Genomic DNA, 24,396 nt, shown 5'->3' with positions numbered 1-24,396 from the left:
AATTGTCAATAATTATTTTATTCAATATTAGTTATTATTAGAGTATTAATTTTATTTCTGGAATATTTAGAATTAAATACCCCGGAGAGAGACTATGTGTTGTGACCACCGTAATGATATTATTATTGAATATTCTCCCTCTTAAATTAAAACTAAAGTAAAAATACAAGAAACATGAAAAACAATTTTCAAAAAATGGCAAATTTTTGACCTTTTTATTTGTCGATAAAACAGGTTACTATAGCACAATTAACATGCGCAGAACCCATTGTTTATTACGCTATAGTAACCATTTATGTCAAAAGTGGTTACTGTAGCACAATTGACATGCGCAAAACCCATTATTCGTCTCTGCGCATGTTTATTATGCAATAGTAACCATTTATGTCAAAAAAATAAAAGGCTCGAAAATCGGCCATTTTTTTAAAAATGTCCATGTACTATAGTACAGGGATTTTTTCCAAAAATTGCAAATTTTCGACCTTTTTATTGGTTGATAAAACTGGTTACTATAGCACAATTAACATGCGCAGAACCCATTATTCGCCTCTGCGCATGTTTATTATGCTATAGTAACCATTTATGTCAAAACTGGTTGCTATAGCACAATTGACATGTGCAGAACCCATTTTTCGTCTCTGCCCATGTTTATTATGCATAAGTAACCATTTATGACAAAAAATAAAAGGGTCGGAAATCGGCCTTTTTCAAAACAAGGCCAACAGCCATAAGTCGCGTGAATTATGACTTAGACACTTTTGTTATGAGGCTGTCGATATCATCTATATACAAACAAGGCCATATAGATGGCTGCAGTCGCGTGCTCATTAGTGTTTACCGACCGACCGACTGACCAACCTACCAACTGTTTATTATGCTATAGTAACCATTTATGTCAAAAGTGGTTATGATAGCACAATTGACATGCGCAGAACCCATTATTCGACTCTGCGCATGTTTATTATGCAATAGTAACCATTTATGTCAAAAAATTAAAGGGTCGAAAATCGGCCATTTTTCGAAAATAGTATGTCAATTACAGAAAGAAATTAATATTGCTATTCAGCATGCAAAGACAAACACACATGGAGAATAAATAATGAAGTGCTTGATTTTATTATAGAAATATATAGAATAAACAAGTTGACATACTGTACTATAATTCATGGATGGAATTTAAGTGAAGTTATTTAATACTGTACTACAAAATAAATTTTTTTTATTACACAGTATAAAAACAAACTTACCATAAAATAGTATACAATTTAATTTCATGATTTAGTTCATGTGCATATTACCTAATACATTATGTCTAAAGATAAACTAATCTACAGCTATTTTGTTATTGGTAATTAATATATAGTATATATAATATACTCATCATTTGAAAGCACCAAAAACATACGGCCACAAAATTGGGCAAGAATACATACAGTAATCATTCAGAGAACATTTGGCCAAATATTTAAACAAAATTAATCATAAACACATTTTTTTTTGTCCCATCACCTTGTGTAATACACCACATGTGCAATACAAGAATTAAAAGGGTTTTAATTGGGATCAAAGGAATGAGAAAAGGCCAATTTAAATAGACAAACGGTAATGGTAAGCGGAAAACTGCATAGCTTTGTGCCACTTAGAATCTGTATCAATCCTGAGTGGGAACTGCCAGTCCACTTTGCAGTGTGTGTATGGTCATAAGGAATGTCATAGATTCTATATTTTTCTTTACCGTTAAGCTTGTCTGTGTAAATTGGCCTTAAGCCTAATCTTGAAGCAACAAGTGCAGTACATGAATCTCTATCAATGGTACAGTAGGTTATTGCCAATATCGTCATGAACACAATAATACTGTGAAATATACACCTTAACATGGAAGACCATAAACTTGTGTGTGGCCGCACTGTCCAAGATTAAACATGATAAATATTTAAAACAAATAGTTTCATAGCTTTACTACGAAATAGATCTAAATAATTTTAACCAATGTTTTACCATACTAGCTACAGTATCAGCTTGGTGGTCTAGACTGGAAATACAGATATCTTTTTCTGAACACTATGTGTGGATTCCACAGATTTTTTAGGAACTCATAAACTAAAACTTCCATGACCATATGAATACAAGGATTTTAATTCATGCAATTAATCAACCATTTTCTTAAAATTCTTTATTTTAAGCTAGTATCATAAATATAATACAACATCGTACCTTAGATGATCATTTCTATAATTACTTACTGCCTAATGACAGGATAGCAACTGCCTAGCATTTTACCAAGGTGATGAACTTTGACCTGAACATCATAATCTTCAATCTCTACATCTTGTTCATCTTTTTCAGATGTTAGGAAAAACAATGTGTATAGAGCCATTTCAAACTCAGGACTCGTTCCGATAAACGAACTACCGAGGGGCTTGACTCCGCCCTTCCACGTGAATTGGATAGTAACTAGTTGGGCATTGTTGTCTGCTCTTGGTCGACCTCTCTGAAATAAACAATACAATATAATACAATCATTTTTATTTTTCTGCAAGCATCCTAGATGCCATTTATAGTTAATATTGGTTTTTTGTATATTAATTTTTCCAAAAATAGCCATGTATGCACAAGACATAAAAAGTCGAACCTCGTAAAACTCGCGCATTATGATTGAGAGTGGGTATAGAGTTGAAATAGTTGTGTCAACAAATAAAAATGTCGAAAAATGACCAAATTTCCACCTTTTTATTTTTTACATTTTTTAAAATGGCCAAATAGCATGTATACCATCACCCTATCAAACTTCATGTGACGAAAAATGTGATGTGCTCATACATGGACATGATGATGTCAAGCATACCATTACCATATTTGGGCACATCACACTTTTTTCAAACTAGTAATTAATAATGGTACAGTATGGTTAATTACTTACCTTGATCTTTGGTGGTAGCCATCCTTTATAGTCAATATTGCCTTTTACCTCCTCTAGATAAAATTTGATCCAATTATGAAAGCCTGTCACTTCATTCGTGTTTCGTTTGTTTTCACCAACAAATACATGTTCAAAGCCTGATGAGTCAAAATCTCTGAAAAATATAGAATTATAATATATTTATTGGAAGAAATTATGGAAATTACTTTCTGTGGCAGAACATTTATTGCAGAGGTCGCAACTTGAAAATGGATGTGCATTCTTAAACTAGGACCTTGTAGTAGAGCCTAAATGACTTTTAAACAACCATTTAGCTGGGGACAAGAGATAATTTAAAATATTAAGAAATTCTGAAGCTCTGTCTATACTATCAAACCTTATGTGACAAAAAAATGTGATGTGCCCATATATGGACATGATGATATATCACTACCATATTTAAGCATATTACTACCATATTTGGGCTCATCACACGTTTTTTGTCAAACTAATTTGATAGTGTAGACGGATCTTAAGACATGCATACCTATCACCACGTGTTCTTCTGTAAAGTTTAAACCACATGTCATAAAGTTGGTGCTTAAAACCTCGGACATCTTTGGGAGAAAGTTTTTTATCTGCTAAATATTTGTGGACTATTTTCATAACCTACAAGAAAAAGACAATGAATAATAAAACAGTCAATGCAATACAATATAATAATAATCTGCATGTTTAAACAATATTAATTGATTACAGAAACTAATTAATTATATTGAGTACCTTTGTTTCCATAATTGCATCAATAAAAACTTGGTTTTCCCTAACTTCAGCCTCAGTAACAACCTCTGCAATGCCGGTTTCACTTTCATAGTTGTCCAACAATGCGATAAAACCTACAAAACATAAGATATATTTTTGCATCAGAGAGTAATTTGGACATTTTGCCCAACTCTAAATTCAAACCAGAATAGGGCAAACATTCATAATTAATAAAACATTTAAATTTATTTATTTTTATTTATCATTTTTTTTATACTGGGTGACCTCTTCAGTAAAAGACTGGTCTCCAAGATGATTAGTGGCTAGTACACTGGGGTAACCCCCTACTCGTCTCGAAAGATATACTAGGTTCTTAAAGTGCACATGCTAGATGTGTACACTGGACCTACGGTTTATAGTCCTTATCAGAGAAGACTCGTTCTACCACTGGAACCATGGAGCGAGTCATTCTCAAACCCTACATAATTACGGTTCAACGGTCTTAACAGCTCGGGCACTCACTCTCTCTTTAGCATCTTATTTAAAAAGTTCTTAATGTGTGGATATTGAAAATAAGCCAAAAGGGGCTATAGGGCGGAGTCATCAATTTTGAAACAATCACTAACATTTATATGTAGGCATCTTCTTCAATTTTTCCATATTTACATATGAAAATAGTGGTTCTTTTGCACTGTCCCGTTGACCCATGTTGTGATAGAAGGTCTTGCCTTGGAGATTGATGGCGTAATCCGTACCAGGTGTAAGACGATTTTCATCCGCATCCCACAATTTAGTTGCTATATCAGAAAATTCCTTATCTGGCTTGAAACTTAAAAAAAAACGTATTATGACAATAATATCTGGAATGTTTTTAAAAATTTTAATTTAAGAATCAACTTAATTCATTAATGATATAATGCATAGTAACTATATGGCCTGGATGTATTGGAACCTTTTTGCAGGACATAATGCCAATATTCAGCATATTTTATGCTAAATAATAAGAATAAGTAGGCCTAGCTAGGCCTAGGCCCATGGAGTAATGCTAGGCCCTAGTAGGAAGATCGTAGCCAATGCCACGTCATTGTGTGGGTGTCTCAACCATTCAAATTCATGCTATTCCGGCCCCACCTTGGGCTTAGCCTTTCTAACATGTTATTTAAGTTAGTTTACATCTATTTTTTAATAACATAGCCTCTTAATATTTATATACAATCAATCAAAACTTACCTCGCCATGGCGTAGTTTCTACAGTTATTATTGCGAAGAATTATAGAATTTATACCAGGGCAGGCCTACTACTCTAGGCTACACATACGCTAGCCTATCTGTCAACCAAAAACGTGAGTAGCCTACGTCACAACAACCAAAACCACGCCCTCTTATTACCTACCAGAAAGTTAAAGTATGAAGCATGATGGTAAAATCTAATTTTATACCTCGATGCATCAAGATCGCTCCCCTGAAATTATAATTTTAAATAAATGCCATTTTGTAATCTCAAAGGTAAAAGAACTTTTGTATATCGATCAACGCTTTCGTAGGGTTAAAAGTGCAAATGTTATATAAATAAGTGACCGAATTATACTGAGATGATCAATGCTTAATTATAATTTATATATTAATAAATTCTTCGCACTTATAACGTAATCAATACACAATCAACACGCATGTTTTGTAACAATAACGTATTTTTACACGCCATTGTATTGATTTTATGTCACCTTTTCGTGTATCTATCGGATTTGTATCCATGTTTTCATCAGTAGGGTCCAACTATCGATTGTTTGTTGTTATTGCAACGCTCAAACGATCGATCTTTTGTTTAGCATATAAAAAGAACGTTAGAATAAGAAAACCAAGGAATTGATTTATTGCTGGTCGAAACTGAGCTAATAAATAACACACTGTAACAATAACTCGAGTCACTTAGGTCTATCCGGCGGCCTAAGACAGAGTGTGGTGTTACGGTACCCGAATGATCTTAAATTGTTTCTTTGGATGTTGTATATATGGCCCAAAGAGCGTTCCATCGTTGGATGCACTATAGATTTGTTACTCAAGTAAGCTGAATACAGCATACAGTTAAGTTGTTGGTGAAGACGGTTACGCAATTAGTAATTAGTGTTCTACTATGTAATCGGACCACAATAATGTCTCGAGAAATTGCTACCCAAACTATCTCTGTAGACATACCGTCTTCAGAACAGATCAGCGAACGAGAAAACATTGAAACCACCAGTAACCAGGACATTAATGATGTCGATACCAACGAGGAAGAGTTCCAACACATTGGTGGTGAATCCGAAAAAAGTCAGAGTGACGTATCACTAGACAACGAGTCATCATCAGAAGTGGTGACGTTTCCAACAGCATCAACATTGTCCAAAAAACTGGAGGATAACGTTGGTTTAACGTTACCGCCTTTAGCAATAGAGAGACTAAATGTACTGACAAATAACTCTAAACAGTTTTCAAAAACAGAAATCGTCACAACTCAGAGAGCTTGCCGAAAATACATAGGCCCACAGTTTCCCCCATCAGTTTCAAACAGCATTATAACTGGATTTTTCTACCCAAAATTGTCGCACGCAACGTTCGGGTATAACACTTTGAGACAGAGTCAGTTGGTGGAAGATGGCTTACAACTACCAATTCTAGTCTCTAAACAACTTTCTTTTTACAATCGTAAAGGAGAGAAAATACGAAACTTGCAAGCGATCGATATGAGCACAGGAGGACACTCAAAATTCAAATCTGTTTTAAAATTGAAGACATTTGAAAGTAATCTTAGATATGAAATGAACGGACAGCCATTGACATCATCTGCAGCGCCATCGTCAATCAAATCCAAGTGGGCGAGTAGATTATCTCCGGAAAAGAATTTCTTCAAGACACTTGCACCGTTAGATATGTTACATAATAGTAATGATTCCACTTACAACGAACAAGGGTGTTTTAAAATTCAAAGTTGGAATCTGGAAAAACGCAAGAAACTAAAGCAAAGTCACAAACAACTGCACAGATCTCAGACTTTTGATTTTGACGCAACAGTGTCTCCTAATCAGAGATCGTACAACCTTTCAAGGAGATTTTCGAACGATGTCTAAATTTCCAGGTTGTAAAATATCATCTATGGAATTCTATGTGATATATAACTCCATGATCTAACCGTTTAAATACCATATTATATTATATATATCATGCATTGTTAAAGTATTACATTGTACATAACTATGGCTGTTATTAATAATATTGGATGGAAATGTGAATCAATTCCTATGGTACTTTCTCTGCACTTATCTACTGTGTGATCCGCCGCGAAACAAGTTCCATCAGTATATTATTCAAACGAGAAAAACATCCTTATTTTTACTTTGTAACGTTCTTGTAGCGCATTGGAGTCTTGTTACGTACAATATGTTATATTGAATTCGGTACAGATGTTATTATTTTAGAGACCTTTAGAAATAGATGGATCCAAACCTATTCCTTATTATTATAATCGTACACGTTACCTTAAGCTCTTTCTACTCTCAAACTTTATGTGACAAAAAAATGTGGACATGATGATGTCATATCCCTACTATATTTGGGCATATCACTTCCATATTTGGGTATATCACTACCATATTTGGGCACATCATACTTTTTTGTCAAACTAGTTTGATAGTGTAGACAGAGCTTTACTTTGTATGTATGGTAAGAAGTAACATAAAAAAGAGTTCAGCAACAATTTCAGCCTCATTTAATTACGATAATATTTACCCAGTATTTATAGTTAATTGATTAAATAGTTTACTTATACAATATTTAATGACATCAATAATTTATATTGAAACATGAATTATACAAATTGAGTAATATACTTAACAAACTAAGTAATTACATGAAAAAGGTGTTTTATTAAAACAAGTTAATATCAGCTGGTGCCTTCACGAAAATGTTAAATCTTGAAAATTCTCAATATTTTCCTGAGTGACACAAGGCAAAAACTATTTGGGGATAGTTACTCTAAAGCTCTGTCCACACTATCAAATTACTTTGACAAAAAAGTGTGATAAGCCCAAATAAGGTAGTCTATAACATCATCATGTGCATATATGGGCACATCACATTTTTTTGTCACATAAAGTTTGATAGTGTAGACAGAACTTAAGTTGAGGTAAATAAGGGTCACATATATCTCTACCCTATATTTCATTGATATGTCAACACACTATTCAATCAACTCAGTATAAAACATTTTTAATAGTGTGAATCACTTTTTATGCATTCAAAATTAATTTTTAGATAAAATTTCCTTACCTTATTGTTGATTAATAATAATTACATTGGAATGTATAAAAATAAAAAATACATACAAAATAAATAGGAATTAAAATACAAAATCAATATTTAAATTTGGCAAAAATAGAAGAAATTAATAATAATATAAGTATTATCTATAAGCAGTGGTGACCTTATGAACGAATTGACTTAACTTTAATTATATCTAGTGTTGCGATTGCATTGCTCAATTAAAAGGTTAAAAATTATCTTCTTTGTAAAAGATCTTGACAACATTATTGTACATTTTGTTTACTTGACTCGACTAATTATGCAATTATTTAGCAAACTATGTAATCGTACACACTGTTTATTGCATGGCTGTCTTATTAAACCTCTCTACATTAGCAAACTTTAGTTCGAAAACACGATCAACTTGCAGTTTGAGAACAAAACTTTCCTAGTAAAACCTATTGTCTACAATACACTACTGTAGGTACCTTTATCTTGTGTTTAAAAACTCAACTGAATTAAATTAAGGTAGTACAACGTTGAATAATTTTAGCATGATCCCTAATATATTGTACCAGGGTATTTTTACTCCAATTAAATAACAGTTTTCGTATCGCCTATTACCATTTTCAATAAACATACACATCATAATAGGCCTACGTACATTTCTACCCTAACACAATTTTTCAAAACTTTCTATTATTTAAAAGTCGAAGATAGGCAGGTCTCGGGTCCATTCTATTGTCGCCACAGATTGATATCTTCATCAGTACTTCTATGAATGGATGATTAGGTGGGAACACGAACGCTAGTTGATCATACCCAGTACCGTTTTGATCGTACGATTAATCGGGAAACCACCTCACGACGTTACTCGTAAACAATCTAATTCAGCGTATAACCTAATGTACTGTACCTACAGTTGAAGTACAGAATAAATGATTCTGAAAATTGAGGCTTAATGTTTTGCTTTATATTATTTAGTGGAGTTCCTAGCACAACAGAGTCTAGTACAAATTAAAATTAAGTGTATACCTTACACACAATAAAGAATATAACACATATACCCAAAGCATTACTTATATTGTTGATCAAATGAATAACAACTATACCAAATGTGTTAGGCTATAGAAAACACAATAAGAATACATGACTAACTGCAGCATCACTATTATAACTATTGCAATTGCATTATTTAGCTAAATCATTTAAAAAAAAAGACATTTCTGCATGCCCGAAAATGAACATGATTTTTTATTGTAAAATGGGCAGGAGGAACTGAATAAATGAACTGAAAACAAAAAAATTGTAAATAAATATCAAATTCCAATTTGAGGCGTGTCAATTTCAGATGTGTCTGCATAACAAATAATACATATATATACCATCTTCACTTAGTAGTAATACTGTTTATGATACACATATAAATTCACTTTTATAACTTCTTAAAGCTCTGTCTACATTATCAAACTTGTTTGACAAAAAAAGTGTGCTTTTCCAAATAATGGTAGTGATATGACCAAATGTGGTAGTGATATGACAACATCATGTCCATATATGGGCCACATCACATTTTTTTTTCACATACAGTTTGATAGTGTAGACAGAGTTAAAAAAGCTGCAAACATGCATATAATGTCAATTATACAAAGGTTAAGGAAACCTGTAACAACTAGAGAAACATCATGTGATTGACTGGAAGGTATCCCCCTCCTGTCTCACAATATCATGTGATTGGCTGGAAGGTCACCACCTCCTGTCTCACAATATCATGTGATTGGCTGGAAGGTCACCCCCTCTTGTCTCACAATATCATGTGATTGGCTGGAAGGTCACCCCCTCCTGTCTCACAATATCATGTGATTGGCTGGAAGGTCACCCCCTCCTGTCTCACAATATCATGTGAATGGCTGGAAGGTCACCCCCCTCCTGTCTCACAATATCATGTGAATGGCTGGAAGGTCACCCCCTCCTGTCTCACAATATCATGTGAATGGCTGGAAGGTCACCCCCCTCCTGTCTCACAATATCATGTGAATGGCTGGAAGGTCACCCCCTCCTGTCTCACAATATCATGTGAATGGCTGGAAGGTTACCCCCTCCTGTCTCACAATATCATGTGAATGGCTGGAAGGTCACCCCCTCCTGTCTCACAATATCATGTGAATGGCTGGAAGGTCATCCCCTCCTGTCTCACAATATCATGTGATTGGCTGGAAGGTCACCCCCTCCTGTCTCACAATCATACATTCTCAAATGAATGATTATTATAACTGAAGATATCAAATATTAAGCCCTGTCTACAGTATCAAACTGTATGTGACAAAAAATGTGATGTGCTCCTGTATGGACATGACGATGCCATATCACTACCATATTTAGGCATATCACTACCATATTTGTTCACATCACACTTCTTTTGTCAAACTAGTTTGATGTGTAGACAGACCTTTAATTCCTATAAATCTTAATTTAATTATAAAGCAAACGAATCTTACGAAATTACCAAAGTTTGCACACAAAAAAATCTGTTTAAATCCTTTTTTAATTTGTAAATAAAATGTAAAATCTCATTCTACAAACATACCATTATGAACACACACTTATACTTACACCAGCAAACCTCCTCCACCCCAAAAAATTGAGTAGATAGATGGTTTGTTTAAACAAGAAGATGAAAATGCATAAATCTGCATATTCATTTGCATATTAAAATATCAGTCAATGGTGCATCTTCACCCTGGAACAGTGTAGCCATCCGTGGTGGGGTGGTGGGAAACTAGGGTAGGCCAACCCCTTAAAACTCAATTTATGCCCCATTTAAAATAACAGGCATTTTAAAATGACAACTTTTCCATAATTCCAAATTAACACTTTAGAGGTATAATATTTACCTTTAATTTCCAAAACTATTTACAGGAAATATTTAAAAGGTTAAAAATGTAACATTGTCTACCTTTTTCGTTCTTTCTTTTTCTTAAGTGAAAAAATATGAATATTAAAGTGGTCAGCCAGTTGGTATACCTGTAAAAACAGAAAACAAGTAATTCATTTTAATTGAATTAAGGAATAAAGCTATCAATTTTTTAAACTTGAAGGGAACCATTTATAACTGATAGCGGACTTCATATCGAGATTAATATGGCACAATGGAAAGGGACATCAGTTTGAATATAAGAGGCATGGGTTCAAGACCGTCCTTTCTGTGCCATATACTATACTCATATTAGCTCAACTTTCAGATGAGAAATAAAGCTGTTGGTCCTGTATACATACAATGCACATGGTAAAGAACTAATAAAAAAGTATGGGAATATCTTCCGGTGTGTTTATCATAGTAGATGCTACACTGTGGCATGGCAGAGGGCTTAATCGAAATTTCCTCAATTTTTGAGGATATTTAATAACAATATACTATGTTTGTATACAAAAATTCAAATATACTTACCACACAACTAGCGTAGTGAACATGCGCAACAATGCTAATGGTACACAAAGAGTACAACAGATATACCTCTATTGTACTATCATGGAATACAAACGCAGAAACAACACACAGGGCTAGTGGAATGAGGAGTTGATTAAACGAATTACAAAGCGTATCCGACATCTGACTGATAATCAAACGACACTAAAAAAAGAAATGATACATATACATATTTTTCTTTCATTCTTCCCTACAGTATTTTAACATAAATAAATAGGAGAAGTACAAATTGCAATATTTAGATTTATTTATATGCTACTCAGACTAGTATTCAAATGTAAAGCTCTGTCTACATTATCAAACTAGTTTGACAACAAAAGTGTGATGTGCCTAAATATGGTAGTGATATGACAAAAAAATGTGATGTGCCCATATATAGACATGCTGTCATGATGTCACTACCATATTTGGGAATATCACTATCTGATGTGGACACATCACACTTTTTTTGACAAACTAGTTTGATAGTGTAGACAGAGCTTAACTCTATGAAACCACAAGTCATCTGAAACAGTGAAAGCAGAAGACACAAGTTTCTTTGAGTAGCTTTTTTTTAAATAATAATAATAACTGTCATAATACTTACAGCAATATTTGAATTAATGGTACCAATAGCTAGACAAAATATTCTTGGTTGAAGTTCTAAAATACCAGTTGGTGAAAAGTAAACCCAGATAGTTGACAATGCAAACAGGGCAAATAGTGGATATAGAGGCTCCATTGCTCTGTTAAAAGACCTCATTTTACCAGTACCATCCTTGTATCCTCTAAAGAAAGAAAAAAAATTAATAGTAATATTCATTATATTATTTGTTCTCTATTTGTGTATATAATTCTAAATAATGTATTACAGTCGAACATACCAAAACGATGGTATATATTTAAAAAAATGGTATATATATATATATATATAAAATGATGAAGGGCTAGTGTTGCCCGAAAGCTGTGCTAACTTTTCTGGCTGTTTTACCTCTCGTTTAGATTTAGCTTTTATTTTGTATCTCCATTGAGATCCAGCCACTGAATTGCCATTTTTTCAGTAATTTGCCTTTGGATTTATATATAAAATGGTATATTATGCTAAAAAGTCTAATATACTAAATTAATCTTAAAAAAAAAAACCTGTTCTGACAAACTTAAACTTTTATTTTTCAACTATAAGTATGTCGATGTTTTAATAAAGTAAGTCCAGTTGATCATTCAAATCTTATATTCTACCTGGATAGAAATTAACTTTCATAAACGTAATTAAAAGGACAGTTTCAAATGTAATAATTTAAAAAGTAAATTACCTGTATATATTGTAAAGGCTTTGTGGTATGGAAAGACCAGCTGAACCAACTATAAATACACAATAATAAATAATATAATAATCAATATAATTATTAATATTTTTAGGGATCATTAATACTGCAGTTACTGCAGTAACATAGAATGGATGAGTGGAGAAACGTATTAATTTTTTTTTTTACCCTTCATATTTCATGGTATAAAAAACAAAAACAAAACCGACGCAGCGGTAACACACACACACACACAAAAGATTCTACAATAAACATCTTAAGTAAGTCAATCTATCTTAGTACTGTACATTGTTCTTAGTAACGTATTAATCTGATACTAACCCAATTAAACATTTAATTAACTTACAAAATACAAGAGGAACTAATAACACCCTCCATTCGAATCCATAAACAGTAATTTTCCAAAATTCATAACCAAATATACCCGTTGCAAGATACACAGCTGCTAGACTCTGTAAAACAAAAAAGAACAATAGCAAATAGTTGGTTAAAACCCTTTTCACATTTGCAAAATGTAACGACTTGTAACCAGGTTTGCATAGTGTGAATACTATTTTGTAGAACATCTCCTCACACCTGTTTTTGTTCCGAGTTCTTACTGCGCGCGTGTATTGCACGGGTATTAAATGGACCAATAATAATAATCAAATAGCGCGCAACTACACTTTCCATCAGAGATTTCTCAAGGTTCGCGTATGCTTGGTACAAATCTATGCAGATGTGAAAAGGGTATAAGACTACATCATGTTTGATTACATTAGTTATTTATGGTAAATTATTTATAATTATGTATAAAGAAATTACATTGCAAGGTAATGAACAAGTAGGAGATGATGTTGGGCCCGGATATACTAGGTTTGTTCGTGTTACAAAAGTTGACAGTACTTAGTATAATTTTATTTTCAATGGATGTATTTTTGTTAATTTAATATAACTAGATGGTACGCTCGCGTACCATCTAGGTCGTGCCCACAGATGGTTCTCGAATACACAGTAATTTCAGCGTTAAAAAACTGGCGATTCATCAAATGTACAATAATGCAGGACAATAATATATGTCGTTTACAGGAACGATTAAATAGACACTGTGATTTATGTACTCAACTAAAATTAGCACACTGGGAATTACTTCCGAAAGAGAAAGTTGTCACAAAATGAGACCATTATTGTTTAAGTCAAATTTAAACAAACTTAATTTGTGTTTTGTATGTAACATTATGGTTGAGAGATGGAGAAGAGGATGGGTGCAAAGAGGAACAATTTTTAAATATATTCTTTATTTTGTAACAAAATATTAATTAACATGTTTTACAAATAATATACCACTAAACACAGTAAAACATTGCGATGTAATACTTTGTTGAAACTATCACCGTCGTAGTCGATTGAAATAGTACAGCACATGTAACGATACATCACTACGTATGTTTATATATAAAGTTAAACAATTTGTGAAAACCACCTCTATTCGGGGAAAATCATAAATTCGATTTAATCGGTAATAAATATTAAATTACGGCGACTGAAAACGCTAGCTCATTATCCGTTTAAAAAAAATTATATCCAACCTCTGCAGCACAGATTGAAAAAAAAAATGGATCGAATTTCTGTTATGAGTATACAGTACTTTCCTTTACGACGCCTGAGGGAATAGACACTTGTGGAACGACACAGAGATTGGAATGTTCCATTCATCGCAAATCAATACATTTGTATAAACGTATATTAAATCTATCAAAATAGTATTTTTTTAAGAAAATCGGCCGGTCTTCAACATTATGATACAGTACTCGAGCTGTTCAACCGGTTTTCAGCTATTAAAAACAATTATCGTAGGAGGAGATAGGAAAATGCGAAGCCTCCTCGCATTTTTGTGGCGGGTATTTTTCAAGATGGACATCCATTAGACAGTGTATACCACGATCGGAAAACACCCCTATCTGGGGCAAATCGTTGAACCTAAATTCGTTTTAATCGTCAATAACTAATTATCTAACTTAATTTAATTAGTAAACAGGGTTACATCAGGTGGTTAAAATCAGTACCGAAAGTACTAACCAACTTTACATACCATCGAGTAAAAATTCTAAAAGTAAGGCGCGATTTACCGAATTTTGCCCTTACGTAAATTTATATATAGACACAGTAATTATAATTGACAGGATCATGTCAGGTTTGTGGTTACAGCTGGCTTGAGAATTTAACAATTTTGTGAAAAGTGGGCAGAAATGTTCCAGCCTAGGATCAATGAATCTAAGCATGATAAACAAAAGAATTTTGACGATTTAAGTAAAAAGGTTTAAAAATTGAGAGATGTGTGCCGTCAGAGCTTGTGTTTGGGTAAAAAAGTATGAGCCTCACGCCAGATGCGCCAGATACACTGGATACAATATTTTATATCATATTACTTACAAGCTGACTTATATCATATCCCCATGGAAGGAACAGAACGCCTGTATTATACTTCTCCCAGTGAGATATCGTGAACACTCCGACAATATTCCACAAGATCCAAAACAGGATGAATACATTCTTTCCATAATCCTCTTCGCATCGACTAAAACACGAGTAGAGTTCGATTGGCATAAACGCTGCTACCCAACTGTCAATGCCATGGTCAAACAACTCTCCTAGTGGGGTGCTGGATTTGGTTCTTCTTGCTTGCTTACCATCCATACCATCTAAATTTAAAGAGAAATAATTCATATCAAAATTAGAAAACATTTTTTTAATGACTTCAACTTATTAACAATAAACCCTTTTTAGTAAGTTACTTTCTGTGATAATCAAGTCAAGCGGCCTAATACAGTCAACTCTCCCAATACTGGACTCTCTGCAAACCGCAAACTCTCCCAGAATTTTCTTGAGGTCCAAATTCATTTTTACCATTAAAAACATAATTCAGAATACCAGAATTCCAGAAAATCTGACATATTAGGCCAGCCCAAAGGTGTCCGGTATTGGGAGAGTTGACTGTATCAGCACAGGTTCATGGCACTCTTTGGCCATGTAGTTATGGTCGTCGGTAGAACAAATCTTCTTGGAAAAGGACAGCATACATCTGTGTGCACTTATAGGCCGATTTATTAAAGAAAAGAACGGTGACGGTAAGTGGAAAACCATGTAGCTTGACCCATGTAGAAACCGCCCGTCCACTCTGCAGTGTGTGGTCATAAGGAATAACATAGATTCTATATTTTCATTACCGTTACTGCTCATCTGTGTAAATTTGCCTTTAAAGAACCAAGTGCATCTTTTTGTAAAAAGGAGTTACAGTAGTAACTTATTACTTCACAAATATGATTTTGCTGAACAAAACATTAAACTTACCAAGTTGGTGAGCCACAAACTGACAGACACCACAAGTAATCCATACGTATGTTGGTACAATAGGATAAGCTGGATGTAGCCTACTGCTGCCATAGAAATCCCAGTCAAAATATGAAAGGAGTAAAAAATTAAAAACCAGAAGAAGAAAGCCACAGAAGGTCATCAAGTTTGGAGCCAACCATTTTGGAAATATCTGTTGATAAAAACATTTGAAAAATTCTATTCTAGCAATTAGTGAATTTGTGTATCTGATTGTGAGGTAGGGAAGTTGTGTTGGAGTGGAACTGAATTTGCATACAGGTGAATGTTGAGCCTAGTTTCTACAGTATTTTAGTCTATTGACGTGAATAGGGATCTGCCTGCAAAACTCGCATACTGTTCTAATCTATCACAAGATCATATACCTATTTCATGAATGGTGTTTTATTTTATTATGTATTTCTTCAGTGGGAACCAAGGATTAAGATGAAAAAACTGACGTGTGAAATTGAGGGCAGGTAAAGCTCTGTCTACACTATCAAACTAGTTTGAGAAAAAAAGTGTGATGTGTCCAAATATGGTAGTAATGTGACATCATCATGTCAATATATGGCCACATCCCATTTTTTGTCACATAAAGTTTGATTGATAGCGAAGACAGAGCTTAAGAAAATTGTTAAACATGTCTTTAAATTACTTTTGAAAACAGATTCTATTAATGCTATAATTATTCATTCAATTTACTTGGTAATTCATTTTTAGTCTAAAGAATATTCATTCTATATTCATTCATTTCCACAAACAGAAACAGATTTATTTTGTATAAAAGCTACAGTATATACTGTAAAAATTAATAATTGCGGAATATTAAAAAAATACATGTACAATTCCTGTTTCTCCATTATTACGCTTGTATTATCATTATCAGGAAATATTTGGTGTGGTATGATATGGCTGCTGTCAACCAGTGAATAATCCGATATTATTAGCTCAAGCTCCACACCCTGTTTTGCCTCACACAGAAGGCTTAGTATAATACCACCAACATAATAATATAAGTGTATTAAATCAGATTACAAAACCAATTGACAGTTGCAAAATTATTATCATCTATAGGCCTAGTAACTTACCTTGATGCATTTATCCCAAAGGGGGTGCATGACATAGTTTGAAAGAGGTGATGTGTCAACAGCATTGTACTGGAAGAAATAAGAACAATTGAAAAATATTAATTATTGTTAATAATCTTATTAATATTAGGCCAATGAATTTTTAAAATTTTATATCGTTTCTGCTTCTTTCAGAAAAAACTTTCTTTAGTTGGATGTTTACTCAAAATGTATAGTATACCCTTGCTACTAGTACTACTACAATTTGTGATTTTATGAATGAATTTAAATTAATATATTTTAATTTTAATTATTTAATTTCATATATAGCCTGGCATAGTAACAACTGTTTAAAATATTATTAATTATGAAACCTGTTTTTTTAATTATGATAATAACACAACATTAATGGCATGATTAATTCACACAACATTAATGGCATGATTAATTCACACATTGTCATGATAGCCGGGAGAAATGGGCTACTACTACTAGCTAGGCTTCTCTTCTGATAGCATAGCTGCTATCTAGAGGGCCTCTTACTACATATTACTAGGCTAAACCTAGCCTAGGCCTAGCAACATACCTAGCTCAGAAGGTCGGGTCAGGCCTAGCCTAGCCTAGTTTAGTTACTAGTAAGAGCTGTCAATATATCGTTACTTACTTTGTATTTGTCAAACCCATCAAGATGATGTTTACCTAAATACTTATACGGCATCGTCAAAGTGTATTTCGTAGGATATTTTAACTTTATTCTATCCTATATTTCTAGGCCTAGTACCTAGCCAGTCCCTGGAATTCTTGTTAAAAGAACAAGGCCTCACACACAAAACACACCGCAACGCAGCAGCCCAGCCTACTTCGATTGTGTAGTGTAAACAACATGGACAACTAACAAAGAACGTGTTTAGTAGAGCGCCATCATACGGAGAGGGTAAATTTGTCAAGAACCTGTCTTCTCTCGTAATGGGCTGATACCAAAATCTTTTAGATAAATTGCTGGCACAATTTATAGTTGTACAAAGTAGACGACGTAAACTTTCTTTTTAATTAATTAGAAGCCTGCAGAAATGACCCAGGCCAGTCTTTTCTTTTTTCCTCCATGGTGTATTAAGAAACTGTTTAATGGAAAGGACATTAATTTATAACCAACTATTATCTCATGGGCACCCGTTATGAATTTTCCCTCTAAATTTGGTAATTTAAGACGACTTCTACTAGTACGGCTGCCAGTATCGTATTTATAAGCCTAGTTGGGTGATTATTGAGACCAATACAAGACCACTAGGCCTATAACCGGGTCCCAGTCTTTAATTGAAGGACGGAGACCTTTACTCAAAGTATTCAAGTTGGGTGTGTCATTCATGACTTATAAATACGCCAATAATGATAATTAGGATCGACAATTCACCTAATGTTTGATGGTCTAATCTAACATACTCTAATTAATATATACGGTTCCACTCCACCAGCCATGGCATCCATCAAACCAATCACCACACAGCAATTATTATAATTAGATAATAGTACCAACATTATCTCAAAACCAAATGTAATATGTAAAAGCTTATACAACAAACATCATAATCAATCACCTATTCTGAATTTAATATATTACTAACAGATTATGTTTGAAATTAATATTTAAAACACATCGCGGCACCCGCATAAACCATGCTATCAATTCAGAGTTATATCCACACGCATATCATAAAGCAATTTCGTATGCGGACGAATCGTATTTTCTCAATGAAATAACCCTTTCTCCGTTGAACGGTTCAATATTTGTCATTAATTCCAATTGTTGCATTATTTCGCATCGATAATCACGCATATATTATAATACCTGGTTGTAGTAGGTTTTCTCTCACAGTGTCGTGCTGTGCAGCAACAGGAAGAGAAGACTCGGATATAAGGTATGTAAAGTATAATAATAATATTATGTTTTGCATCATTTTCAAATACGTCGTCGATTTTCGGTCTACATGCATGTATCACTATTTAGGCTGTTAATCAACAAAACACATACAATTAATTTCTATGTTATTTTCACGTGATCATATTTAGTTACCAACTAATATTGGGATTACGCTTTGCTCTGTCTACACTATCAAACTTTATGTGACAACAAAATGTGATGTGCCCATATATGGACATGATGATGTCATATCACCACCATTATTTGTGTATTATCACTACCATATATTTGGGCACATCACACTTTGTCAAACAAGTTTGACATTGAGATAGAGCTAAGGCCTACCGCTTTTCATCCTTGTCACAGGTTAATTCAACAGTGTCTGGCCACCTTATGTAAATCTCTAGTATTTTCTTTCCCCTAAAATATCTGGATTTAGTTTAATTTAACCTTCAACCCACTCTCAACACGCCCCTCAACCCACTCTCAACACACCCCTCAACCCACTCTCAACACGCCCCTCAACCCACTCTCAACACGCCCCTCAACCCACTCTCAACACGCCCCTCAACCCACTCTCAACACGCCCCTCAACCCACTCTCAACACGCCCCTCAACCCACTCTCAACACACCCCTCCCCAACCCCGACCATGTTACTGCATGCATACGATTTTTTTCTACAGTAAACAATTACCATTAATAATTAATTCTAAAACCATTACTAATTGAATATGATAATTATACTGGTCCCCACATATATAAATACGGACGTTGCACCAGAGAATATTACGGATTATACCTCAGGTGTACATGAGTATTATATACTGTACTATAGTATGGGTTTCGATAAGTTTTGCAGTTTTTATCAGATATTATTATTAAATCATTACAAATCTGATCTAATTATTAATTATCAATCCAAACTAGTAGATGTAAATTGCTGCAGGATATTGATATTTAGTAATTCTATCTAGACGTCAATATGAATACCAGTAATATCCTTAAAACGCTATGCTTTGTATTTACTTAGTATAGCTCTATGGAAGCCTATACTGTACTGTTATAATACAACCCGATCCGATCCCTCGAAAAAAGAGGGATGCCATCTGTTTAGATTATTAGGGCCAGATGAATGCTAAACTACGTAACGCGTTTAGAAGTCGAGTCGAGTACTGTAAAGCCTGGTCTACACTATCAAACTTTATGTGACAAAAAAGTGTGATGCGGCCATACATGGACATGATGATGTCATATCACTACCATCTTTGAGCATACCACTACCATTATTTGATAGCGTAGACAAGGCTTAACGATGATCTCCGTACAAAAAAATGCATTTGCTTATTATGAACTCTTATATATCTTAATGCATCAATCACATTGTAATCATTCGATAGCGTACCTGGTATACCCCCTGTCGAAATCTCAGCGATCAAAGTTATCATGAGAAACGGACGTGAATGTCACAACTGTTGATTTCATTGCAAACGTTCAATCAGGCTTACTTTCAAACAATACTGACACGAAATAAATACTGTGACAGCGGCATCGGTGTTGATCACTGTGTTTACACTGATTTCACGTCGAACGATCGAACCATGGATTAATCTGACAAAATCACTCACGGTTTAGTGCCTCGTGAACTAACAGAAGTTTGAACACGACAGTAACAATTACTGCTATGTTATGAAAGCGTGTGAAAATCCCATGCCTAGAAATGTCACCTACTGTATTAACAAAATGAGTGCTAAACATCGCGGTCCTCCTAAATACCAACTGCATGTAAAGCGCTACCAGAATAAAATACAGCAATTACCTCCAGTGTCGTAACGGCTATGAGCGCTCACTGGCTAAACCCAGGGGCCCCGGATTTGATCTTATGGGGGGTGTCCAGAGGTATTAAAATATGTCGAAATAGCTAAAGACACCCGATTAGATGCCTCCAGCGTTGGGGGCCACTTGGGGTTACTAAGATGATCTCTCATTTCACAAAGTATTATTTTCTGTATTTCCAGGAATTAGGCAATGTATAAATCATAGACGGTATCATGAAGAGTCAAAACGATGACGTCGTGAACCCGCTGGCATCAGGAATAAAAGAGAATGATTGTCTTCTTCTCCACATGCCATCAAAATCCAACAAGGTTCTGGCAACGCTGAACGAAATGCGATCACTGTCTGAGTGCGTCGATGTCATCGTGTGCGTCGATGGAGAGCGTATCCCCTGCCATCGAGCCATCCTTGCTGCCAGTAGTCACTACTTCAAATCTATGTTCACGAGTAACGTAATTGAGAGTGAACAGGACACCATCACCTTGCTAGGATTATCTGCTGATTCTGTCAAAGCTCTCGTAGAGTTCTCGTACACATCCAAGATATACATCCGGAAAGAAACAGTTGAGGAACTTTTCGAAACGTCAATGTATCTCCAGTATGAGACTGTGAGTAAGACATGCGTCGAGTTCATGACACGTCGGCTACAGATACCAAATTGCATTCATTACCACAAATTTGCCGAGGCATTTCATTGTGTCGAACTTCTCGAGTCTTCCAAATCCTTCATCTTGTCAAATTTTGCTGACGTATCAACGACGTCAGATTTTCTTGAATTGTCTTGCACGGAATTAGTTGACATTCTATCGAACGATCGGCTGAAGATTGACAGCGAATCAGACATAGTTGAAGCGATCTTACGATGGATTAACAATGATCACCCTTTAAGACGTCATCACTTCACAACACTACTGGAAAAGGTTCGTCTGGCGCTACTGGATGACTCGTACCTCAGACTCCTAGAGGAACAGTCGGACAATAACTTTAATGTATCGAGTTTAATCGACGAAGCAATGTGCTGCAAAACATTGATCCATAAGGGTTACAGAGTCTTGGGGAGGCAGACGACTCCGCGATCACAACACAGAGTTAAAGACATTCTTGTGTTGGTTGGAGGTCATAGGAATGAATTTGAAGAAGGCTATACTTATAGTGAAAGCGTTCTGTATTGCGAAATTAACGACGGCGCATTGGGGGCGTGGAAATCATTACTGAACCTGCCGAAATACGAGAAAAGGAAATATAGTGTAACTGCTAAAGGTTGGTATATAGTTGAGAACTAAAATATGAAGATTAGGCATACACACACTTCCATGTGGTTTCTGCTAAATACTACCCAACAATCACCATTGGCCGTCTGCCTTCTGGTAAATTATTATTATTATTATTATTTATTATTATTTTATCTAATCCCTAAATCTAATCCCCATTTCTTCATTTCAACCAAGTTCCATCATTATTCTTCTCCAACTATGTCCATCTTTCCATTTTTCTTTTCATTTCATTTTCAAGTTAATACCTTTAGGAGTCTTGATATACCAAACCATCATTTAAAATGTGTTTTAACAAATTGTATTGTATATGCACAATGGTAATATTTGTTTTAACTATTAAAATGGATTTTCTTTTCTTGTCTTTATTCAGGATGGAACGTAGTTGTGTCTGGTGGTTATGATGCAAGTTTTGACCAATCAGTATCAGAAACGTGGCAGTTTAACTTTTTAACCAATGAATGGAACAGACTAGGAGACTTAAACACAGCGAGGCACTCACACGGTTCTGCGACGTTGAATGATTGTATATACGTTGTAGGCGGAAAGAGCACCACACAAGAAGCCAGGCTGAGTAGTGTTGAAGTCTTCAAACCATTTCAAAACGAATGGCAGAAGTGTCCACCCATGCCAACAGCTGTCAGTGTTGCAGCCGTCGTTGGGTGCCAGAGAAAACTTTATGTTATAGGTGGAGCTAATGATTATGACAGTCCTGCTAGCATAATACAATGCCTAGACCCAGAAAACAGCATCTGGTCGATAGTGACAGACTTCTTAGTGTGCCGTAAGATTCCTCAAGCATTGCACTTCAAGAATGAGATTGTTGTGATCGGGGCGAGGAAACCTCGAGAAGTTATAGCGTACAATCCAGAGACGAAGGAATGTAGAAAACTTTCCAACTGTAATCAACAGAGAACTTTTAGTGCCGTTGTGTCTTCCAGAGAAAAGATCTGGCTTCTTGGCGGGAAAATAAGCGGAGAAGCTCATAACACAATAGACTGCTACGATGAGAGAACAAATAATTGGTCAACTCAAAAGCAGACAATACCAAATGCTTTGTACATGGTAGGGGGTGTGGTATTACCTGCAAATTCATAACATGCAATAAGAAGGCTCAGCTTCACAAATTATTCTCTTCCAATTTTATAACTTTTTAAACAAAGATGGAACTTGGCATTTCTCAGCTTACTGAGAAGTAACTTGTTGATGGACTGCTTTCATTCAATGAAACTTTATTTTCCCATGCAGGCCCATATCAACACATTGTTGTGGCCATATCATTTTTAAGGAAAGTGTATCCCATTGTTCATTTGGACCACTAAACCTAAAGATGTATTGTCCCCCAAAAGTAAAGATTAATTAAATCAGACTTTGAATAGGTTATTTTGTAGTTTTAATAAAGTTAACCACTTCCGTAGAAAAAAAAAACGGAAAAAATAATAAAAAATGATAATAAAATGATAAAATAAATGGTTCAACCAAAAATCCATTGGCTGGCAGCCAATTTGACTATTTTTTGCTTTGAATTACAGTTTTTTCAGGTAAACAATTTTTTTAAAAATCTAATTTTTGGTCAAAGTGGATAACTATTATAAGACATTAAAATGGCATATTCAACAACAAAAATTTTAATAATTATTTTTTCAGGGGGACAATACATCTTTAACGGATTGGTTTCATTCAATTCAATTCAACTTTATTTATACAACACATGGTTGTTGTGGTCATATAATTTTTAATGAACAGGTATTATTTTCTATTGTTCATTTAAACCACTAAACTTAATTGTTTAACGAACAAAATCAAACTGGTGCTCAGTTTTGACACTTTACTCACAGATGTGTAAGTGAATCAAAGATGATGATGTTTTGTGATTTAAATCATTTTCTTAACACCCCAACATGACTTCGTTATTTTTTTCCAAATAACATGATACATAGATTATTGAATACGATTATTTACATTTTAGTTCATTTTTAAAATTTTATTTTTGGGAAGGTTTAAACTTTTAAAAACTAGGTAATCATGGTATCTTCTGCAATGATATGAGAGGAATAGTTAAGGTTCTATTTATATAACTTTAAATATATGGTATTTATATGGTTAAGGGTGCAATTCAGGGGAACGGGGATTAGAAATAATTTAGTACAAAGTTGTAGAGTGCAATATATTAAATATATTGACTATTATGGTACTGTAATTGGGTTGGTATATAGGGTTGT

General features: G+C 34.4%; 3 protein-coding genes across 3 annotated transcripts; 1 reads left to right on the top strand and 2 right to left on the bottom strand.

Moving 5' to 3' along the window:
* Nucleotides 1-765: 765 nt before the first annotated feature.
* LOC140062222 (poly(U)-specific endoribonuclease-like) lies at nt 766-5,011 on the bottom strand. Its single transcript, XM_072108326.1, has 6 exons — nt 4,892-5,011; nt 4,288-4,490; nt 3,683-3,795; nt 3,447-3,568; nt 2,921-3,074; nt 766-2,491 (listed from the first exon to the last, which is right to left on the bottom strand). The coding sequence occupies exons 1-6, from the start codon at nt 4,897-4,899 to the stop codon at nt 2,240-2,242; spliced, it is 852 nt and encodes a 283-aa protein (XP_071964427.1). The 5' UTR covers nt 4,900-5,011; the 3' UTR covers nt 766-2,239.
* A 2,022-nt stretch (nt 5,012-7,033) lies between these two features.
* On the bottom strand, nt 7,034-17,948 carry LOC140062447 (ethanolaminephosphotransferase 1-like). The gene is made up of 9 exons (XM_072108669.1): nt 17,816-17,948; nt 17,173-17,241; nt 16,064-16,256; nt 15,146-15,414; nt 13,080-13,185; nt 12,722-12,770; nt 12,016-12,196; nt 11,391-11,573; nt 7,034-10,966 (listed from the first exon to the last, which is right to left on the bottom strand). Exons 1-9 carry the CDS (start codon nt 17,867-17,869, stop codon nt 10,895-10,897), a joined length of 1,176 nt encoding a protein of 391 aa, XP_071964770.1. The 5' UTR covers nt 17,870-17,948; the 3' UTR covers nt 7,034-10,894.
* A 1,089-nt stretch (nt 17,949-19,037) lies between these two features.
* Nucleotides 19,038-24,296, top strand: LOC140062158 (kelch-like protein 24). The gene is made up of 3 exons (XM_072108238.1): nt 19,038-19,067; nt 21,086-22,163; nt 22,548-24,296. The coding sequence occupies exons 2-3, from the start codon at nt 21,119-21,121 to the stop codon at nt 23,270-23,272; spliced, it is 1,770 nt and encodes a 589-aa protein (XP_071964339.1). The 5' UTR covers nt 19,038-19,067; nt 21,086-21,118; the 3' UTR covers nt 23,273-24,296.
* The last annotated feature ends 100 nt before the right edge of the window (nt 24,297-24,396 follow it).

The sequence above is a fragment of the Antedon mediterranea genome, chromosome 11, assembly GCF_964355755.1.
Source record: "Antedon mediterranea chromosome 11, ecAntMedi1.1, whole genome shotgun sequence".
NCBI lineage: Eukaryota > Metazoa > Echinodermata > Crinoidea > Comatulida > Antedonidae > Antedon > Antedon mediterranea.
Note: the sequence above shows the minus strand (reverse complement) of the source record. Positions and strands in the feature narration are given on the sequence as shown.

Coding starts and splice junctions, on each gene's coding strand:
- LOC140062222 (XM_072108326.1), bottom strand. Junction 3,796..4,287: donor GAAGATGCCTACATATAAAT/GTTAGTGATTGT, acceptor TATGTTTTGTAG/GTTTTATCGCATTGTTGGAC. Junction 2,492..2,920: donor GGCTACCACCAAAGATCAAG/GTAAGTAATTAA, acceptor TGTTTATTTCAG/AGAGGTCGACCAAGAGCAGA.
- LOC140062447 (XM_072108669.1), bottom strand. CDS start 17,869: ATGCCGTATAAGTATTTAGGTAAACATCATCTTGATGGGTTTGACAAA. Junction 15,415..16,063: donor GTTTGTGGCTCACCAACTTG/GTAAGTTTAATG, acceptor CTTTAAATTTAG/ATGGTATGGATGGTAAGCAA. Junction 12,771..13,079: donor ATTAGTTCCTCTTGTATTTT/GTAAGTTAATTA, acceptor GTGTATTTATAG/TTGGTTCAGCTGGTCTTTCC.
- LOC140062158 (XM_072108238.1), top strand. CDS start 21,119: ATGAAGAGTCAAAACGATGACGTCGTGAACCCGCTGGCATCAGGAATA. Junction 22,164..22,547: donor ATATAGTGTAACTGCTAAAG/GTTGGTATATAG, acceptor GTCTTTATTCAG/GATGGAACGTAGTTGTGTCT.